Genomic DNA, 20,099 nt, shown 5'->3' with positions numbered 1-20,099 from the left:
AATTTGAATATCAAGTTGGTCGGAACCCGATGAATGAAGGAAAATTATAATGCAATGGGATTAATAGAGTAAGATAATGAAGGAGTGTGAAGTTTTTAGTGCGATGAGGCATTGGATGGAGCTGTTAGAACCGGAGTGAATAATTTTACACTTCATTCATCGAGTCGTCCAAGTTTTTTTTTCAACTCACACAAATATGTAGATAATTTATAATATTATAGAAAAAAGAGAAAAGTCTTCAATAGAATTTTCCCCTTCAAAAGGGGTGAAAAATTATCAATTTTAATTTCTACGTACATAGGTATTCATTTTTATCGAAATTTGAATCACAAATAATTTTTTCAATTCTTTGATATTTTAACAAACTATACTCACCTACGATTAAATGTCCTAATTTCGGACATCATTTTTGACTGTTGAGAAAGAAACCCCCCAAAAAAATGGAATCATGAAACATACTTTTTAATACACATTCTTAGAGGAAAATTATTCACTTACCTTTTTGATTTTGTTTTTATATGGACTGAATTTCTTTTGAAAAAATTATGTCTGAAATTAAGGAGTGATGTCTAGACCTACCATTATGTCTAATATCCCCTTCCTCTACTTATTTTCAAATTTCATTTTTTAGTAGTACATACTTGAGTTCGCTTCAAAATAAATTCGAAGTCCAAAAATACACTTAGATTAAAAAAGATATAGATCAAGACTCGGCTATTTTATATTGGGTAATTTGTTTACGTTTCGTTTATGAGAAGAATACTTCGCAATGCGATGATAATCGATTTACTCGCAATTCCTACAAGTGCCTATAGGTATTTATCAATTTGTTCTTATTATCTCGACTGTTTTCTGTGTAGATTCGGTACGTTTTTCCTCCTAATTTGGAATTTCTATCTTGTCAACGCCATACATTGGCTAACAACAGGAAAACCACAAAAGTAACTCTTATAATATCCAATGCATTAAAATTCGCACAATATGATTTTAAACGTCGAATGGGATGTTTGTGATGTGATACCACATACTATTATATAAATATTTTTGATTTTTTTTTCAACTTTGGATTTTGCAATGATCGTTTTCTTGTGAGGAACATGAGTACCCAAGTTTTTATCTTGGTGAGTAATTTAAGAATTTTCATCACTGTTTAATGTACATAAGTTAAAATTAGTTATGTTTTCGAATTTCGCGATAAGAATTATTAAGACTGTGGCTTTTCTCCAAACATTTTTAAATCGTTTTCCTAACGTTTTTTTTTTTTTTTTTTCTAATAGGAAGGAAGAGGCTTCCGTAAAATTAGCTGAAATTGATTGTTTTTTGATTCAACTTTGCATGTCTCATTTCTGGAGGGAGAACCGCAGTTCATACTTGAACTTTAGTTAAAGGCCAACTTAAATCTTAATTCATTAACGTTCGGGGGTAATTCAACGAATGGACTTGGAAATTTTTATGAGAGAAGAATAAAAGAAAACAAACTATAATTTTTGCAAAAAATGCGGTTTGTTCGACGTTTGCTTTAGAATATTTAGAATGAATTTTCAACTTCTAGAGGGAAATTAAATTCGAAAAAGCATAAAAAATTTTAGCGATAAAATGTACGTTTCAAACTAACATAAAAAGTTGCAACTACACATTTTTTTAAAAAAGAAATTTGAATCTTGCTCCAGGTTTGGGTTTAATTTTCAAAGTTGAGCTTTCTATTGAAAAAATTCAACTTTCAATTTTTCAACATTTTTTCTTGTTTGATTTGACCTTATCGTATAATTTGTTTCGATCAACGTACATATAACAATGTTCTCTAATTTTCTAATGATTTTTGAGTTCTCTTTTGAATTTCTCTTTCAAAATTAAGGAACTTTTTACACTACAAAAATGGCAATCTAATTTTTCACTTGACGCTCTCTCTAAAATAGTTTGAACTTGAAGGGATGTCAAATGGTATCTGTAGTCAGTACATAGGTAGTTAGCCACAGGGTATAGGTATTTGGTAAGATGCTTGAAAAGTTTGGTGAAGCGCAACTTGAAACCCGTCTTATAATTATGTATTTGATCAGTTCATTCTCGCCATAAATCTATGCAAAGTAAAACCTTCAATACAACAATTCAAATCATCGATAAAAAAAATTAGATACTATCCTCGCGTGTGTGCTTAATTGTTTCATGCGCTAAACTGTTCTCACAAGAATCTGCGAGTGCATTGTGATATGACTTTCGGTTCGCGATATCTGTACACATGTACACAATATCGAGTGTTATGAAAAAATAAAAAAATAATACTCGAACTGTCACCATAAAAAAGTGACATTAAATTTAATGTTACTTAAATGTAACTTATACCATGTTATTAGCCGATAAAGTCGTTATCGAGAGATAGTACATAATGTGTATATTATAAAAGTTTTTCTTCTGCAAGCACCAAGTACACATATCGATTAAACGCCAAATTATGTACTCGGTGGCGATCAGTTAGTTATTAATTTGACTCGTTACGTCGCGGTCTTTATTTTGATTTTTTCTATTTGCACGTTTTAAATTCGCAATTCCTATGTGTAACGTTTTCTCTTGTCCCATCTTCAAGACCAGGGTATCCGATTTTACGACTGTATTTTTACTACATTACTCTGTAATCGTTACAATACTATCGTTGATTTGTAAAAATTTGGATCCTCAATATCTGGCCAAAAATTAATCCTGACATACGGTAAGTAGGTATAATGAAGTGAAAAATTAACGTGTAAGAAAATAAATCTTTCGAGGCATTGCATGGTTCGGAATTGTAATAGGTACTCATCTAGTCATCTACATACGAGTATTAGATAGGTACTAGGGACGTGACTTCAAAAATATGAATATCCAATTATCTATACGAGTAATTTTTACATTGTAACGAATTGAGTGGTTATTTTTGTAGCTGATGGGCAACTTGCTTTATGACTTCTTAAAATTGAAGTACCTATACTTAAACGCATTATTTTGTAGTGACTTTAATGATTTTGTCGATCAAAATATCACTGTAGTTATCTGTCACCTACCTTGATATTGCATAGGTAAGACGTAGTTACCACCTAAAATGTTTACCTATCAATTTTGAAAATCATTCTAGATGGACGTGGTATATAATAAATTTTCGCGTGAATTTTACGATCGTCTTGCTTACAAATACTTCCGCGCGAAGAAACCAGCCGTTTTTAATTGTTCATAAACCAATAAATAATTCTCACTTAAGAATATCGTATTTTATGAGACATCTATCACGTCAACAATTTCAATAGAACTCTCCATCGGTATTCGGTTACATTTATTGATACATTCTTTTCAATGTTTTTCTTTTCAAATCTCAGCCTGCTGCTGAGTACCTATCTTACTATCTTCATACAATTTCAAATGCCTCCAACTTATTATCAGTGAATCATGAAATCGATAATCTGCTCAATTTCAAGGTTTAAAAATGACAAATTTCAGATTATCCGATACCTAATACCTAAACCAACACCTACCTATTTCTCCGTAGGGAGAAACTCCTACATTAATGGGCTGAAAAAAATCGTGAATGAAAGTTTCAGTTAACTGGCATTTTATCCTGTACATTTTCTATGTAAGTAATGTTTAAGGTACTTACTCGAATGCATAAAGTAATCGCAATGTTTTATCTCTCTCTCTTGTTGTTGTGATTCATTCAGAATAAGATTAGGTACTGCCGATGTAACTTGTGAGGAAAAACATTATAACCCTGAAATTGATATTATTTCTTCTCTCCTCAGCCACTGTAAAAATAATGACTTGTTTTTGGTGAGGCAATATGAGGTATATAGGTATACATAGGTGTGTTGTGTATTTCACCGATCGGGATGACACTTTATTGCCTTTAAAATACTCTGAAGAAACTCATATCTAACAAAATTTGTCTGATTTAGGCTATGAATTTTTTAGTCGAATAAAAAAAGTTAAAAAAAAAAATTATTTAAAAAAAAAATTGTACAATTAAATGACCTGTGTGCAAGATTCTATAAGCAATTCAATTATAAAAATAGTATGTAACAAACAAAACAAACTTTCCCTCTTCCATAAAAAATCAACTTCGGAAAAATGTGTTTTTTAAAAAATCTTTTGTTTATAGAAATTGAGAAATTTTAAAATAAATTTTGAAGGACACAAGGACGATTATGACAATTCATTATTCATTTCACAAAGGATCAATATCTCAGTCACTCAGTTACAGATTTTTTTTCAACAGAGCATGGGTAAATTGGGTAACACAGGGCGCTCTCAAAGAAATTTGAGTGGTTCAAACGAAAAATTAGTGAAAAAATCAAATTACATACCTTCATACGCTGACCTCTCGTTTTATCATCCAATTTCTGATTGCCGATAATGGCATTTTTTGGAAGCCCAGTTTTTTCAAAAAAATGTCATCAAATCTAGAAATGTGTGATTGGGCAGCTATAACTCTGGAAATTTTTTTCAAAAAAATGTCCAAAACTCACGAAGTGTGCGACTGGGTAGCCGTAACTCTGGGAACTTTTTACTACCTATCATTGTGTTTTGAAAGCCACTTCTAACATGAGCGAAAAAATTATATTTTTTTCAATATTTTACGTTTTTATTTTATTTTATTTTAAAATGTGCTTTCAAAAATGGTGTTCCACCTACTTATGTGGTGAAAATTGGGCCTTTGAAGGTGATTGTAATTCAAATGTGATTAGAAATGAGGTTTTCCGGGATAATAACTGGCCACCTGATATTTTCTTTACCTATAGTTTATGCAATGTTTAGACAATTTTGGGAAATTCAAAACTCACAAGACTACCTATCAATTTTGTGAGTGGGCTGCTAAAATTTTCTCCTCCTCCTGATTATTAAAAAAGTGAAAAATTCTTTGATAGCAATAAAAAATCAAACAAATAGATTTATCGAATCGAAAAATTCCAAGAAGGATTTTCGCTATCATTACTTTCATACAGTCTTAACTTCAAGGCCGATCTTTGAGTCATGAGTGAGCTATATGAGTGGAATTATTTGAAACAGATCAATAAATGATATCTTCAAAAAGAACTATTTTTAAAAAAAAAATCAATTCTCTCGTAACAAAGAAAATTATTTTTGTTTTGCCTAATCTGTTATATAAATTGTATTTTTATTCCAGGTGAAAAATAGTACTTATACCTACCTACTACCTAATACGTCTTCCTAATCAACCTTGCGATTACTTTTAGCTTCTATTTTATTTTTTTATCAATTTTTACGCAACGAAAAAAAAACATCGTGATTATACCATAATTGATGATAATATTCTTCACTTTTCCCATGAATTTTTAATAGATTCGATGAATAGAGAAATTCGTCAACAAAATGTTAAAAGTAGTTGGTGCATCGTGGTTTCAGACGGTAATAAGTTTCTTAATCGTTGTCGGAATTTTGTTATTCGGAATATTGATTAATATTATATGCAGAACCCAAAAGTACGTAGGTACCTATAGCTTATACATACTGGGTGCGCAGAAATTTCGAGTGCACCAAAGAAAGTTTTTTGTTAACAATATAGGTTGGCAGCGTGAAATAGATGCAAATGATCGACAGAATATTATCCCCTCTGTCCAACAAGCAAATCATGTGCTTTCATTATCATCATTCAATGTGACCAACCGAAACATTTAGCAGAAAACTTTGTTGGGAGTACTCGATATTTCTGCGCACCCAGTATCAGTAATACTTATATCATTATAAATCTGCTAATGAACGCTGAGTCATTAATATGAGGTACTTACCTACCTTGTACGTTTTTTTCAAATTCTTTTTTTGTTTCGAATTATAGCCACGAAGATGACGGAAAATATTCAGCTACAGTTTTTTGGAATCCAGAAACGGAACAATTTGATATCGAATTATTGGGACAAAATCATGATCCGAAGAGTATCAGTCGTGGAATTGCCAGAGCGTATTACCAGCCTGATATGAAAGAAAATGGGTAAGGTTACTTGCTTATAGAGTCGTTCACAAATGTAACTATGAAATTTTGGTAGTTCTGTATAATTCACATTAACCTTCCAAAACGTCGGTGGAAATTTTTTCGAAAATTTTACCAAATGAGTATTAGGTATCTTTCAGTGCATAGACTATCGAAGTATTTTTTATGAAATAATACATATTTTTGAGAATTTTTTTAGATGGGCAATTTTGGAAATAGATACAAACAGTGCATACTCAGACGCAGATCAAGCTTTTGCAGCTGGTATATTAGAAGGTAGCTTATCCTGGCAACACATTTATTTGCAATGGAAAAATACCATAAAGCATTTATGCGCTGATAAAAATGATTTTTGTAACGAAATGAGATCGTTTTTAGAACAAAATACTGCAACAATTAGGAAAAAAGCTAGAGCCAACGATAAATATGATCCGTTTTGGCACCAGGTTGGGTTTATCTCAAAGTACATACAACCTAATACGAGATATTTCGCTATTCTTTATCTACCAGATTGAAAATTGAATTTTTTTAGGTGAACCTTTTTTACATGCAATTGGACGGAATGGAATTTGGATGGAGATACGAAGTTCGTCGAAACAAACAATCTTATGAAATCCCTTTTCTAGATTTCTTGTGAGTACCTACCTATCCATATTTACTCCATACCATATGCGATCTAAGACTTTCCTATAATTTACGCACGTCTTGCATTATGTTATACCTACCTAATATTTTACAGAAAATGTTTTATTTAGATAAAATAAGTGTATAAGTGAAAGTCTGTTTTAATAGGTAACGATGAATTGTTTTAATTTAGATGGTTGAATATTGCATCTGATTTGAAAGACTTTCAAAAAATAGCCTTTCCTTCAAATAATTCGTATAACCATTCACCGGCAGCGATGACTTTGTTAAAATTACTTCTCGGCAATGATACAAAATTTCTACTCGCTCATGCTTCTTCAGGATTGTAAGTTTGAAATTAAGTAACATGTTTCTCATACCTCAGAGAGTTCAAGTTGAGGTTATCAGGTGTTTTAAAATGTTTTCTCTATTTTACAGCTACAGTTCCATGCTAAGAGTACAGAAAAAATACAACTTCAACTATCATTTGACAGGTATGCAGAATTGAGGATAGGTAATTTGAAATTCAATTCAAGTTTAAAAATTCAAAATAAGTAGGAAGTTTAAAATAAAATTTCTTAAAGATTTCAGTTTTGATTGAAGCTAAGGCTTCCTTTAATATTGAGCCAGGCGTATTGGTGCGTAGTGAGGAAAGTAGAGTCTCCTAGATGTCAAAAAAATTAATATTGAAGATGAAAAATTATTTTCAAACATTTTTCATGCTGAAAATTTTTGAGTGAAAGATAATTTTCAAATTCAGATTTTGAAAGAGGGACGTATGCTCGGTATGCTACGGATATAATTTTGGTAGGTACCTACTATGTACCTACATACAGGGTGCCCAGAAATATCGAGTACCCCAAAGAAAGTTTTTCATTAAAAATATAGGTTGGCAACGTGAAATAGAATGATGCATATGATTGGTGGAATGTTATCTCTCCAGTCCAACAACCAATCATGTGCTATCATTACTTATTATCATTCACTGTGACCAACCGAAGTATTTTAGTAGAAAACTTTTTTAGGGGTATTCGATATTTCTGGGCACCCTGTATTAATTTTTTGAAGTCGGACTCATGCGTACCTAATACCTACTTATTGTAGATATTGTATCAGGCTATAGGTAGGTATAATAAATTATTTTGCATTGGCAGGTAGATCAAATGCTGAACTGGTACCTGGAAGAACGATTTCATTCACTTCTTATCCTGGAGCAATCCATTCCCAAGATGACTTTTACCAAATACTAGTAAATGACGGCTCAACGGTTACTGTGACTGGCACTGCATTATTAACACTCAATTGGAAAGACGAAGGAAAGAAAACTGATTATCAAGTGAGATGTGTTGCGAGCTCATTCATAAGTTGAAATTTATACTTAACTAGTGTTTCAATGATTCAATTTATGATTTTTCAAAGGTTTTATTAGGACCACGTATCATGGCTGGAAATCGATTGTCAAGAAATGGAAAGACTTGGGCCTATAACGTAGGCAGGCACCAGAGTGGAACCGGAAACAAACAGTGGTTACATATTCATACAAAAAATGATCGAATTATTTTATGGGTGCTAGAGCAAACTCCGCAGAGAATTATCAATAAAAATGAAACCGAATTATTGTATAATCAAGGCTACTGGATAAGTTGTGGCATTCCTTATTACAAGGTTAGTTCATTCTACGAGTAGGTATCTTGAGCTAATTTTGTTTTATAAATTATTTTGCTGAAATATTATTATTAATTTTTTTTTACTTTTTTGAACAGCGTAGTACTGATATTAAAATCGACAGCGGTGAAATTAGTCAGCATAATGCCGGTAACGTTCCTTTAAAAAATATTTTAGAAGTTCTGCGTCAAGGGCAGCAAAATGTTACTGATATAGATTCATTAATTAATTTGATGAGGGGACCAGAATTAGTCTTAGCTGGAAGAACCGACTTGCATGATTCGATCATTTCGTACTCTCCAACAGATTCCACCTCATCCAATGGCAAACCGAATGAATCATCAACGAAAAATTCATCTCAAGCGAACAAATCGTCGGCGCTTCCACTTCGAATTCAAAATTCTATGAAACTTTCAAATGCTGATGTAAATGTAAAACGCAATTTTAACGTAATTTATAATTCATCCTGGTTAAATTTATTCACTTTAAAAAATGACATTTTGTTGACTTCTCCGCCGGAAGAAAAACGCAGTCTAGAAAATGTCCAACCTAACGTGCGTCACGATAAAATTGTAGGCTCACAACGTGTCGAGAATGAACCTAAAATTAATACAGTTCATAGAACTAAACGAATCACTGATGAGACCAACTCTAATAATAATCCTTCTGGTAGTAAGCTTCCTCTGATAACTATAGATGGAGTGATCGATTTGAAATTAACTGACACGAACGACAAGTTTTTAGCAGTGGCTGGTCCTCCTTTTAATTTACAAAATAAGTTACGAACTATTGAGCCATTCCAATGGTCTAAGAGTCCTATCAATTATTTACCTCACGATGGCCAAGCTGATATATGGAAGTATGAACCAGTCGAAGCGAACTTTGTATGGGATTAATAAGTATTGATACCGTAGTTTGTAGATAGACACCTTCAGCTGTATGTATAATACAGAGAGTGAACTTTGATGTAAAATTGTTTCTGTAATAAATGTTTTCATCATTTCTGAATGATTTGTATTGACATTCCTACAGGGTGCCCAGAAATATCGAGTACCCCTAAAAAAGTTTTCTACTAAAATACGGTAACTATTTTCCATCGCAACAGGAAATTCAAAAAAACATAGGTGATTAATTTTTCATTTTTTTCAGCTTATCGGTTCAGTTGTCACATACTTGGTGATTCTAATACAGTTTCAGAATTCAGATAAAGTATATCATTAATACGAACAATAAAATGAAATTTATGCATCACAAAAATTAATATAATAACTAACAACAGAGAAAAACATCACGATACTAAATGAGGAAAAGACACAGCTTTTTCAAGCCAACCTGCTAGTTGTAACAACGCTGCATCTTCGAAATTTCTTCCTATAACTTGAAGACTTATTGGTAATCCTTCTTTTGATAAATAAATAGGTATCGATATTGCAGGACAACCTGAGAAAAAAAAGTTTGTGAGCTTGATAAACACGAGGATTATTTCAAAATTAGCCGGACGTATATTTCTTACCAGCCATATTTACGGCTTGGGTGCAATAATCTTGTAAAGCGCACTGACTTCGATTATCCAATTTAGTGAAATCGCTTAATAAAGGAGCCGTAGAAAGAGTAGTAGGAGTTAAGAGAAAATTGAAACCAGAATTCCAAGCATTTTTGAAGTCGTCTGCTATTAATCTCCTTACTTTCATGGCCTTCACAAAATACTTTTCGTAATTCCTACGAGAAACACGAAAACAATGGCAAGTTCAGGGAACCTGATAAATCGCATAGAAAATAATCAAATCCATACCGTTGTAAAAGAAAATAATTTCCGGCTAAGATTCTCGAGCGTACAACGGGACCAAAACCTTCACATCTAGACTCTGCTATAACTTGATCAGTGGATACTTGTGCTTGGGATCTGTGTCCGAATAATAGACCGGAATATCTAGACATGTTGCTGGCAACTTCACACGCATTAAGTATCGAATAAGTAACAATTGAATGTTCTGTATGTGGCATTGACATCTAAATTGTTAAATTTATTATTAATTTCAGTGTAAATAAAAGTATGGATAAGAGAAGTAACCGTCTGTATTTTACCTCTTGCACAGTGGCTCCAGCATTCTGGAAAATATTGGCGATGTTTTTCCACGTTTCTAGAATCTCAGGGGTTATGGCAGAATTATGGTATTCTTTTGGAATACCAATTTTGACATTCTTAATATCGAATTCATCATTCAAATTAACTGGTTTAGTATTTTCTTCGACTGTAGTCGAATCGAAACAATCTGGTCCGCTAATAATATCTGAAAATAATTTATACGGAGTTGATTATATTTTCTAGGGAATGAATTTTTATAAAAATGAAATCAATCGCTAACTGAAAACATCAGCTGTGTCGTTCACTGTACGAGCCAAAATGCCGGGAACATCCATAGAGTTGACTAGAGGTATGAGTCCATTTCTAGATACTACACCATAAGTTGGTTTATACCCGATAACACCGCAATACGAAGCTGGATTTCGAGTAGAACCACCAGTATCGGATCCAAGAGCTCTGTTTTAATATGTAAATGGATAATAAATCGTTTCAAAAATCCAATCAATTTAAAATAAGTTCTGTATCGTAACACTTACGCAAAAACACTTCCGGTAGCAACAGCAACTGCACTTCCACCAGAGCTACCTCCAGCTATTCGCCATTCATTAAAATTTTCAATACTCTGAGTACGGTTGATATCATATTGTAAAGGTGATCCCCAAACATTCTTTGTCGGTCCATGAATTGAATCGGTGGTACCGGAGCTACAGATTAAAAGAAATATCAGATTACATTCGCTACCAGACCATAATTATAATGAAATGAAACATTTCTATACCCCATAGCGAATTCATCTAAATTCGTTTTACCCAATATAACACCACCGGCTTGTTTCAATCTCTTTACAACAGTAGCATCGTAAGGAGCGATAAAGTTTTGCAACATTTTAGAGGCACAGGTAGTCTTCACATTCTTCACACAAAAATTATCTTTAACACCGATGGTAAGTCCATCCAGATTACTCAAACGTTTACCTGAAAAAAAAGTCATATTGGTAATCAATTTTTTTATTAGTTTGTTGAAGTACACAGATATGTATCTCACCATTCGATATACGATCGTCACTTTCTGCTGCGGCGTCTAAAGCTCTGTCTTTTAACAAAGTAACAAAAGCATTTAGAGCAGAAGTTTGTTTAACTCGTTCCAAACATTGCCGGCAATGATCAGTAGAACTGTTTAATACAGTTTTAGAAACAAATGCCATGACGGTGATTTCAAGAGGTAAAGGTCAGTATGGTTAGTAAAAGAGCAATTTTTAACGTGAGCAAACCATCGCATTAAAAAAAAATTACAGAGTTCAATTATTCCATTATTTGAAAGAAAGGTATTTCATTTTCACAACTCATTTTTCATTTTTTCCCCGTTTTTATCAAATAAAAATCTCTCTTTGTTTACTTTTGATAAGGGAGCATAGGTGCAGCGTCTATCGAAGAAAAAGTGAGTAAGTAAATTCGAGTCTTTCCGTTTATGTTCGCAATGTATTCGGGTCGAGGGGCCGGGATGGTATTTTAGTATTTTATCAATTTTATGTATTTAGAATAGGGTTAAAAAGTACTTTTTAGTGTGCGTAGCACACTATTGGTTTCGCTTTGAGAAATGAAATTTCGTTATACATGAATGTTCTCTTAAACTATCCAACTGTTTTTTGTACCTATTGGACACCATTTGAGAATCATTAAGGCGGAGGGAATAGATTATTTTTCATTCAATTCGGATGCGTAATTGCTGAGTAATTGCAATTTTAGTTCATTATTTTAATGCATAAATTCCTAAAAAAGGAGAAAGGGGACTTGCAAAACACCTGCCGCTCATTGTACCCTGCTATACCCCCAGTCTATTCCATCTCCGCTTTTCAAATCAGCTGTCTCATTGTACCCTGTTACACCCCTCATCTGTTAGCTGTATATTCCAAGTGGGAGTGGTTTGGTGGGGCGTTTACCCAACAAATATATTCTTTTAATGCCCAAACCCCCCATGTGAACTCGTAGTCGAATGGTTAGGGCATGTAGGTAGGAATAGGAATTGTAGGGTCCCAGGTTCGAATCCCCATCAGGTAGGTAGGTATAGGTGACGGATTTTTCGTTGGAAATATTGGATAGGTAAATGCTGTGGAGTGAGTACATGATGCTGGTGCAAAAAAAAACGAATTTTGAACCCTGTAGCCCCCTTATTTTAATTTATAAAAACAAAGTTATGAAATATGATGATATCATTTTGCTAAATGAATTTTCATTTCATTTATTCAAATACTTTTTACTAAACCTATAGCGCCATAAGTACAGTAAAAATTACCTTAAGATGAGTAATTTTTACTTTTTATGATATAAAAATTACTTTAAAATGAATAATTTTTACACAATTTGGTTTATGTAATTTTTATTATCATGCTTAAGTAAAAATTATTTAAACAAAATCATTTTTACTAATGTTATAGCAAAATTTATTAAAATGATGATTTTTACTATAAGATTACAGTAAAAATTATTATTGTAACTGAACAGTTAGAAATTACTGATTTTCAAAACAAATTTTATCATATGTACTTATATTATGTATTTTTGAATGGGATCCGGTTATTGTGCTAAATATGTAGTCAAAATTTTTTGTAAAAATTACCCATATTTTTTTTGTGCAATTTAGAGGCAATGCGAATTCTTAACATATTTTATATGATTTAATAATTTTAGAATCAAAGGCAAATTCTGAAAATTGGTTTGAAATTTTATAAATTTGAAGACAATGGAAATTCTAAACAAAATATGAAAATTTGTCATTTAGAGACACTGAGAATTCCAAAAATTGATTAAAAGTTCTATAAGTTGTAGATAATGTGAACTTGAAAATGATATGAATTATTGTATGTAATATATATGAAGATAATGAGAATTCTGAAAAATTAGAGGCATGCACTACTTAGATATGTACGATTAATAGCGGTTATAGCTGTAGAAAAGGCAGCTAGCTACGCACACTTTGCAGTCTAGTTTTTTCTTGGCTATATGGTCTAAAATGGTAACACTATTTTCTAAACAGGACTTTCTTATCACGAAAAATTCGATGCTATATTTCCACTAATTTCACATTAAATAGAACTAAATTTACGTGAAGTGAGTTGTTTTGCATTCTTGCTATCATGTAAATGTTGTGGCGAATCAAAATAACTCTTTTACACAACTTTAAATTCATTTAATCGTGCAATTTAGCCCGTGATAAGAAAGTCCTGTTTAGAAAATAGTGTTACCACTTTTAGGATGTAGTGTTACCATTTTAGACCATATAGCCAAGAAAAAAAAAGTACTTTTTAACCCCGGGTTCTGCGCCAGGGGGCCGAGGACCACTAATTTTAATTTTTCGGGTTCTTATACTGAGAAGTTGAAAATTTGCAAATCGCTTACTTTTGGTAGTTTTGGTTTGGTTTGGATGAATAAATTTTTTTTTTTTTAAATTTTTTCTTCGTAAATATTTTGCATTAATTATGCTAAAATATTGAGAGATATCATTCCTGAAAGTGGGAAAATATTTTGGAGTGCAGCCCTGCAGCGTGCCAATTTTTTTGACATGACTGCCAGGAGGTGCCAGTTTCAAAAAATCTAGCAAAATGGCAAAAACTTGTGACATTTTTTCGATTTTTGTACAGAAATTGTGAATGTATCAAAACAGAAACAAACTTCTGCTCTTTTCGATGGTGCATCAACTTTCAAGTTGAAATTCAATAACCCATTTAAATGCATGTGAGCACAATGGCTTCATTTTTAATTTCATTTTACTTTACCTTCCTGTTTCAATAAATCTTTGAATATTTTTACCATCAAAAATGAAAATAGAAAGTTTTTTCTAAAATCTTAAATTCAAAAAATGTGCCAATAATAGACATTTTCCTCGATTTTTTCAAGAATATGCGCATTAAGTACGTGCTTGCAAAAGCGCACATTTGCGCAAATTGCGCGCACACGCATTTTGCTCATTCATACTTAGGTACTGACAATGAGACACTTACTTTGTATTGACTACTCTTTGTACTTGAAGAAAAAAATAAATCCTGGGACGGCTGGGACCGAATGTTAAATACATAGTTATAGATATGTTTAAACATTTCAAAAGTTTTGATGTGCTGTAATAACTTACTCTGTTAATCTTTTCAAATAAATTGAAAACGCTAGACAAAAAAATTTAATGTCGGATAATGAAAAAGAAGAAAAGATTCTTATGAAAATAGAAGTATAAATGTATCAGTCATCAAAAATGGTATATAAATTACAAAAGTGAGAAAATATATACATAGGTAGGTATGCTATGCTTACACAAAGTGGATAATGGTTCGTCTACAAGATATCTACATGAAGAATGTACGATTATCGAAATAAACAGATGATTTGAAGTAAGTGTGTAGGTACCTAATAAAATTACCTGTACATATGAATACATAAATTATTGATTCGTTTCACGCTTCAAATAGGTAGGCACTCGCTATTTAATCAAATTTTAAGTAGGTACCAACCTATTATGAATAAAACAAGAATAAATCCGCTAAAATCGCGAATGTGTTCTTTTAAGTAGGTTTGGTAAAATAGCACACCACTGACATCAGTGAGTGAAAAATATAAGTATCTACCAATTATAGAAACACAATCGTCTAATAAAGTAAATATAGGTACCTATATTATAAAAATAAAAGTAGGTAGTTCTATTTTTATTTCAACTCAAAATCTACTTAAACTAGTAATCGCTTTGTAATTTTCAATTTATATCACAGCTGTTAAAATGATTAATATTTACCTAATATCAATAATATATCTCTACACGTAGCAGTTGGTAAGAAAAAAATCACATCTTGTAAATCATCCGCAGAAATAAAATCAAATCAACCTTTTCGCAATCATCCAATCCTCTAGAGGTCATATCTAAATTAAAATTTTTATTTTTCAAAAGACCGAATAAAAAAAATCGAAGATGATAAAATCAGAAGTTCGTCGGGTTACAAGAAAAGATATCTTGTCAAAAACTGCTCGCGTTGTGTAAGGAGATTCAGGAAACTTTTACAAGAAGTTCTAGTAGGTAACATCAAAGGAATTTTTAAGTATTTTTTTATCGAAAAAATTCGTCGATTGTAACTTGAAATATAACCCATAATATATTTCTTGTTTTGGGCTGTACAAACGAGGGATAAAACGAAAGTTCTTCAAAAAAGATACCCAACGTTATCCCTAAGGTAAATTTGTTAAAAACCGTCATTTCTACATATAAATGACTCGTTGTTAAATAATATGCGAGAAAATAATAATAATAAAAAAAAAAGGGTAGCCCAATGTATTGTTTAGTACCTACTCAGGTTAAAATAACGATTTTTAATCTGAGAAATTAAAATTAATGACGGGAATACCTATCTACATTTAAAAACCAGTGATGTATAAAAGGCGAAAATTCTACGGGAAAAATTACGGTTAAAAAAATTAATAAAAAAATTATATTTTTAAAAGCAAAAGAATCTGAAGTATTTTACTGCCATGTCCTATTGTAGGTATACAGGTGTGTAGTAAAATTACACATGAAATTCTCCCCTTTGGAATTACAATGCAATTATTTAAAATGTTGGAAAAGTTGTACGAATCGCTGTTTTAATAGGTGTGCTTTTATTACGTAAAAATTCGCAGATTGTTGCTTTAAGGTAGGGTGGTTTTTGTATTAGTTCAATTGCGTTAGGATTTAATATTGGTGGTTAGTGAGAAATGCGTCCGTTTATTACTAGCCATAAGTAATCCACCATTTGGGTAAATTTATACGAACGAAACTGACTAGATAAGTGCAGTAATTAAAGCAAAATAGGCTTATCCAAGTTTTGAAGAAATAAATAACATTGCATCATGGAAACATTCGATGGTGGTTTCGATAGTGTAGTATTTTTGAGCTCCAAAATTTATTAATTTTATGGTTGAAAATAAAATTGAGATTACTTTCTCAATATAAATAACATAAGTAGGTATCTATTAAATCAGCACTCTAGGTATGTACTTCCGCATGAAGGCGTATTGATTAAGTATATGTACCTATATTCATCTATTGTTTGGAGCTGAATGATTTTATCTGAAAAAAAAATCGTAAAAACATAACATTTTCTTGTTTTTGTTTGTTTCGCATGTAGATAATCAGTGTATCGAAACCTCATAACATAAACACCACACAAAACCAGACGTATTTACAAAAAAAAAAAAAAAAAAAAAAGGAAATAAATAAACAGGAAAAAAGCACGATCATACTGTCGTTTCCAAAGGGGAGACATTCTGTCAACAAAAACTATCTTTTCCATCTAAATATAAATCGCTACCGTTGAGGGAATATCTTTTACAATAAATGTCGCCATTATGACTAATATTGTTGCCATGTAAATTATTTCTGACTGCTTGCTTCTCTGCTTTGCGCGCAGCCTTGCTATGATGTCGGTATTTGCACCAGGATGTGCATAGGATTAATACTGTCAACAGAGCTAATAAACCTCCACCGAATGAAATATACAATGTCGGCATGTTAAATTGTAAACAATTTATGTCACTTTCATCGAAACCGGAAGGACAATGTTGGACGTTATCGCACCAAACCGTCGAACTGATACACGCATTCAGTTCCGGACATCTATATGAGAGAGAGAAAAAAAAGACAAAACAAGTTAATTTACGACATTTCGTTATCGTCCAATTCACACGATTCGTTTTTTGTAGCTTTATAAAAGCAGTATTTTTCCGCAGAAAAAAAAATATTACCTGTATGGACATTCGATTCCTTGTAACAATGAAATGGTCGATTGTGATGGTTGCCTAGTTACTTCTAGCCAAGATACTACGTATGAGACTGAATGAATATCTACGTTTACGAATTCGACGATAAAACTTCGCGACAACAGGTCCAATTTTTGAAACTCACTGCTAGAGTAATTCCAACCATCGGAAAATATTTCTACTATTGGTAACTTATTTTGTTCTTGGACAGGGGCTGGGCATATGACTCTGGGATTTCGCAGATTACGACCACTGTACACGATAATTCGATTTGATGTAGAACAATGGTAATTTTCGTGGTCTTTTTTCGATGGTAATAATTCACGTCCGTTGATTTTTAAGTATAAAAAACTAACAAAGTCTTCTTCTGGTTCGATGAGCCATGGATAGTTACCACATTTACGTAATGTTTCCGTCAGCTGAGAAGAGTAGTCGTTTGTTGTTGAGCTGCCAATTGTTCTAATATCTGTGAAAAGAAAATTAATTAATATTTTATTAGTGGTCTTCAAGTATTGGATCGTGGTTTAGGTAGGTATAGAGACGACAGATTAACAAATGAAGTGATGCGAAAGGTAGAAGGAACGTAAAAACACAGTTTCATATAACTAACATGATATCCTGTGTAAAAACTTGATAGGTAATTAGGTACTATATACTTTTCAGTTCATATTTACGGCAAACTGAGTAGGCAACTTATTTTACATAATTTTTAACAAATGATTTTCATTTGAATATGCATATTTGAAACTAAATTGTGATGGATAGAGAACTCAAGGTTTGAATTTTTTCAGATAGGTACATAAATGTAGGTATAGGTAACTCACCACGATTACGAATTTCGCCACTGTAACCACGAACTTTTTTACTATACTGGTTCTTGAGGCATAATTCACTATCAGTGGATGACATTTCGTCGACAAAATGATACTCTCCGTCGAAGAATATACTTTCGAAATCTTCAGTAATGTTCATGTTGGTAACGGTGAAATTAATTTGCAAAACAGAAGACATCAGCGACATTATTTTAAAGGGCTCGTTTAAACGTGAACAAATGCAACTCCTCGGCATCTGGACATTCGACCAAATATACTCGGTAATCCAAATTTCTGCCTTGCTAAAAGGAATACCGTGTTGGTTGTAAACACATTTCAATCTACCCGTTCTGGTGTCATTTTTGGTATGGCAGGATCTGAAATACATGAATAATTAGTACTGATACGTAGTAGATGACTGTTTAATATTGCACGAGCTTGTGATAGACCGATACGAACCTCTCGCCTAAGTTGGCAGATATGAATTTGAGTTGAACTTTCTCACCGGTATTTGGCTTAAATTTGAATACGCAATTCAAATTTCTCGTGCCACCTCTTCCGTAGAAGAAAACGCTTTTGGGAGAATAGAATTTTCCGAATGACGACGAAGCGCCCGTTGATGTAAAGATACGGTCACACAAGTTGTGCGATTCTGGCACTTTCATACCCTCCAGAGAAGTATCGACGAATTCGTATCTTAATTGAAAACTCAACGGAAATAACACCGAACCTTTTCGTAGATAGATATCTAGTGTTAGATCACTTCCACTCGAAACGTAACTTTCTGACAACGTACATGGTCTGGTGTTTCTGGTTCGATTTCGTAGTATTGCGTGATCGCATAGTTTAGGCGTTTCGTCTTTGCAAAATTCTCCTATAACTGTAGCGTTTATCTAAAAATAATAATTCATAGTATTATATGGCGGTGAAAACGTATATTACTTCTATATGTTTCTAATATGGATGCGCGTTTACTTATTATTATTTAATGATAGCAAAATTTTAAATAAAAATGTTTACATATTCTGCAGAAAAAAGGTTCGTTACTTTTTGGCCATTCGGTACTTCCGTAGGTCCATCTAATATGGTCAACTTGGCGTTACATTCCATTTCTAAATGATAAGCATTCGGATCCCAACTGGCCGCGTGATATTTGACGAATGAAATCCAGACGTTTTGCGACCTTCGTCCTTGAAATCGATAACGACACGTTGTATTTGGAGGTAAAGAATGCCTGGGATTCTCCAAATACCCCCAGTTCTTGCTACCCTCGTAACTAACGATAGTAAATTCACATTTTGTTTTGTTCTGAACATAAGAAGGTGATCTTGAGTCTACACGTAAAATCTGAAATCACGTTTTCACAATTTATTTCAATAGTGCAATTTTATTGTGGAATAAATTATTTAATTAGGTATCGGATATTCACTTCAAAAAATAGGATTGGTATGCTCGCATAGTTTCGAAAAACCTCCCCCCTTCCCTTAATACAGTAGGTACATTTTGGATCATCCCATCAATACCTATTCAGAAGAAGAGAACGATGAATTACCAACAAAACACCCTGTAGGTACGTTGACTATTTAGTAATTGAACATTTTAGACTGGTATCGAAAAATGTTTTATAGCTTGTGGTGCGCGACATTTGTCCCTAAGGTTAGAAAATTAAAACCAAATCGACCGTTTCCAATTAATAACCATTCGCGAGCAGAACAACAAATCATCGTGAATGGTTTAATTCTGGTACGTTCGAGTGCGATATCTGTATATACTGCAGTACTTTTAATTCATCGGACGCGCGGACGCGATGTTACAGTTATTTGTTTTTAGAATCTAAATTACGTATTTCTCGCTATTGGGCCTATCATCGTATTATATATTTCGCCGAGCAGTTTATGTATTTCCCAAAAACTACCTACCAACATTCGACAACAAACTACAGTACATTCATAACAAAAGCTCATATCTCACCGTAATCTCGTTTAAATTTTTATTCAATTAGCCTATTCGCCAAAAACAAAATTGAATGGTGCTTTTTATTCCGAACGTAGGTAGCCTTATTTCTAATTTACGGAAATTATTCGCGCGTTCGTTCATTCGTTTTAAACAATAGAATGAGTTCACACGTGTTTACGTAATTCGACGGATAAATTTTCCCCCCCTAAATCGTTTTA

The 20,099-nt window shown here is 32.6% G+C and overlaps 3 protein-coding genes across 8 annotated transcripts in view; 1 reads left to right on the top strand and 2 right to left on the bottom strand.

Annotated features, from left to right (window-relative positions):
• The first annotated feature begins 767 nt into the window (after positions 1 to 767).
• lama (lamina ancestor) lies at positions 768 to 9,265 on the top strand. 5 transcript variants are annotated; one of them, XM_065354117.1, is made up of 12 exons: positions 2,339 to 2,704; positions 3,466 to 3,598; positions 5,323 to 5,462; positions 5,816 to 5,968; positions 6,168 to 6,414; positions 6,501 to 6,601; positions 6,786 to 6,938; positions 7,031 to 7,086; positions 7,747 to 7,928; positions 8,012 to 8,257; positions 8,356 to 8,407; positions 8,564 to 9,265. In XM_065354117.1, exons 3-12 carry the CDS (start codon positions 5,353 to 5,355, stop codon positions 9,151 to 9,153), a joined length of 1,890 nt encoding a protein of 629 aa, XP_065210189.1. In that variant the 5' UTR covers positions 2,339 to 2,704; positions 3,466 to 3,598; positions 5,323 to 5,352; the 3' UTR covers positions 9,154 to 9,265. The 5 variants fall into 5 exon arrangements, with proteins under 5 accessions (XP_065210187.1, XP_065210189.1, XP_065210186.1 ...); XM_065354116.1 differs by having other exon boundaries at positions 2,340 to 2,704; positions 6,168 to 6,244; positions 6,347 to 6,414; positions 8,356 to 9,265; XM_065354115.1 differs by lacking the exon at positions 2,339 to 2,704 and adding an exon at positions 768 to 1,121 and having other exon boundaries at positions 8,356 to 9,265.
• A 213-nt stretch (positions 9,266 to 9,478) lies between these two features.
• LOC135838474 (glutamyl-tRNA(Gln) amidotransferase subunit A, mitochondrial-like) lies at positions 9,479 to 11,725 on the bottom strand. The gene is made up of 8 exons (XM_065354118.1): positions 11,388 to 11,725; positions 11,122 to 11,317; positions 10,880 to 11,047; positions 10,624 to 10,799; positions 10,343 to 10,548; positions 10,050 to 10,267; positions 9,771 to 9,976; positions 9,479 to 9,697 (listed from the first exon to the last, which is right to left on the bottom strand). Exons 1-8 carry the CDS (start codon positions 11,545 to 11,547, stop codon positions 9,546 to 9,548), a joined length of 1,482 nt encoding a protein of 493 aa, XP_065210190.1. The 5' UTR covers positions 11,548 to 11,725; the 3' UTR covers positions 9,479 to 9,545.
• A 2,775-nt stretch (positions 11,726 to 14,500) lies between these two features.
• LOC135839491 (uncharacterized) overlaps positions 14,501 to 20,099 on the bottom strand; it is a 96,813-nt gene continuing 91,214 nt past the window's right edge. For both annotated transcript variants that reach the window (XM_065355545.1, XM_065355546.1), the window contains 5 exons: positions 18,973 to 19,272; positions 18,385 to 18,818; positions 17,938 to 18,302; positions 17,099 to 17,579; positions 14,501 to 16,970 (listed from right to left, as the gene is read on the bottom strand). In XM_065355545.1, coding sequence (XP_065211617.1) covers positions 16,625 to 16,970; positions 17,099 to 17,579; positions 17,938 to 18,302; positions 18,385 to 18,818; positions 18,973 to 19,272 — 1,926 coding nt within the window. In that variant the 3' untranslated portion in view covers positions 14,501 to 16,624. The remainder of the gene's footprint in view (positions 16,971 to 17,098; positions 17,580 to 17,937; positions 18,303 to 18,384; positions 18,819 to 18,972; positions 19,273 to 20,099) is intronic.

This window comes from Planococcus citri, chromosome 3, assembly GCF_950023065.1.
Source record: "Planococcus citri chromosome 3, ihPlaCitr1.1, whole genome shotgun sequence".
NCBI lineage: Eukaryota > Metazoa > Arthropoda > Insecta > Hemiptera > Pseudococcidae > Planococcus > Planococcus citri.
The sequence above is the reverse complement of the archived record's forward strand: the minus strand, read 5'-3'. Positions and strand labels throughout refer to the sequence as shown.

What these genes read in the sequence shown, in the direction of transcription:
- lama (XM_065354115.1), top strand. Translation starts at nt 5,353, where the DNA reads ATGTTAAAAGTAGTTGGTGCATCGTGGTTTCAGACGGTAATAAGTTTC. An exon ending in CCTGATATGAAAGAAAATGG is followed by an intron (nt 5,969 to 6,167) that starts GTAAGGTTACTT and finishes GAATTTTTTTAG; the next exon opens with ATGGGCAATTTTGGAAATAG. An exon ending in ATGATCCGTTTTGGCACCAG is followed by an intron (nt 6,415 to 6,500) that starts GTTGGGTTTATC and finishes GAATTTTTTTAG; the next exon opens with GTGAACCTTTTTTACATGCA.
- LOC135838474 (XM_065354118.1), bottom strand. Translation starts at nt 11,547, where the DNA reads ATGGCATTTGTTTCTAAAACTGTATTAAACAGTTCTACTGATCATTGC. An exon ending in TTAGATGAATTCGCTATGGG is followed by an intron (nt 11,048 to 11,121) that starts GTATAGAAATGT and finishes TTTAATCTGTAG; the next exon opens with CTCCGGTACCACCGATTCAA. An exon ending in CCAAGCCGTAAATATGGCTG is followed by an intron (nt 9,698 to 9,770) that starts GTAAGAAATATA and finishes TTTTTTTCTCAG; the next exon opens with GTTGTCCTGCAATATCGATA.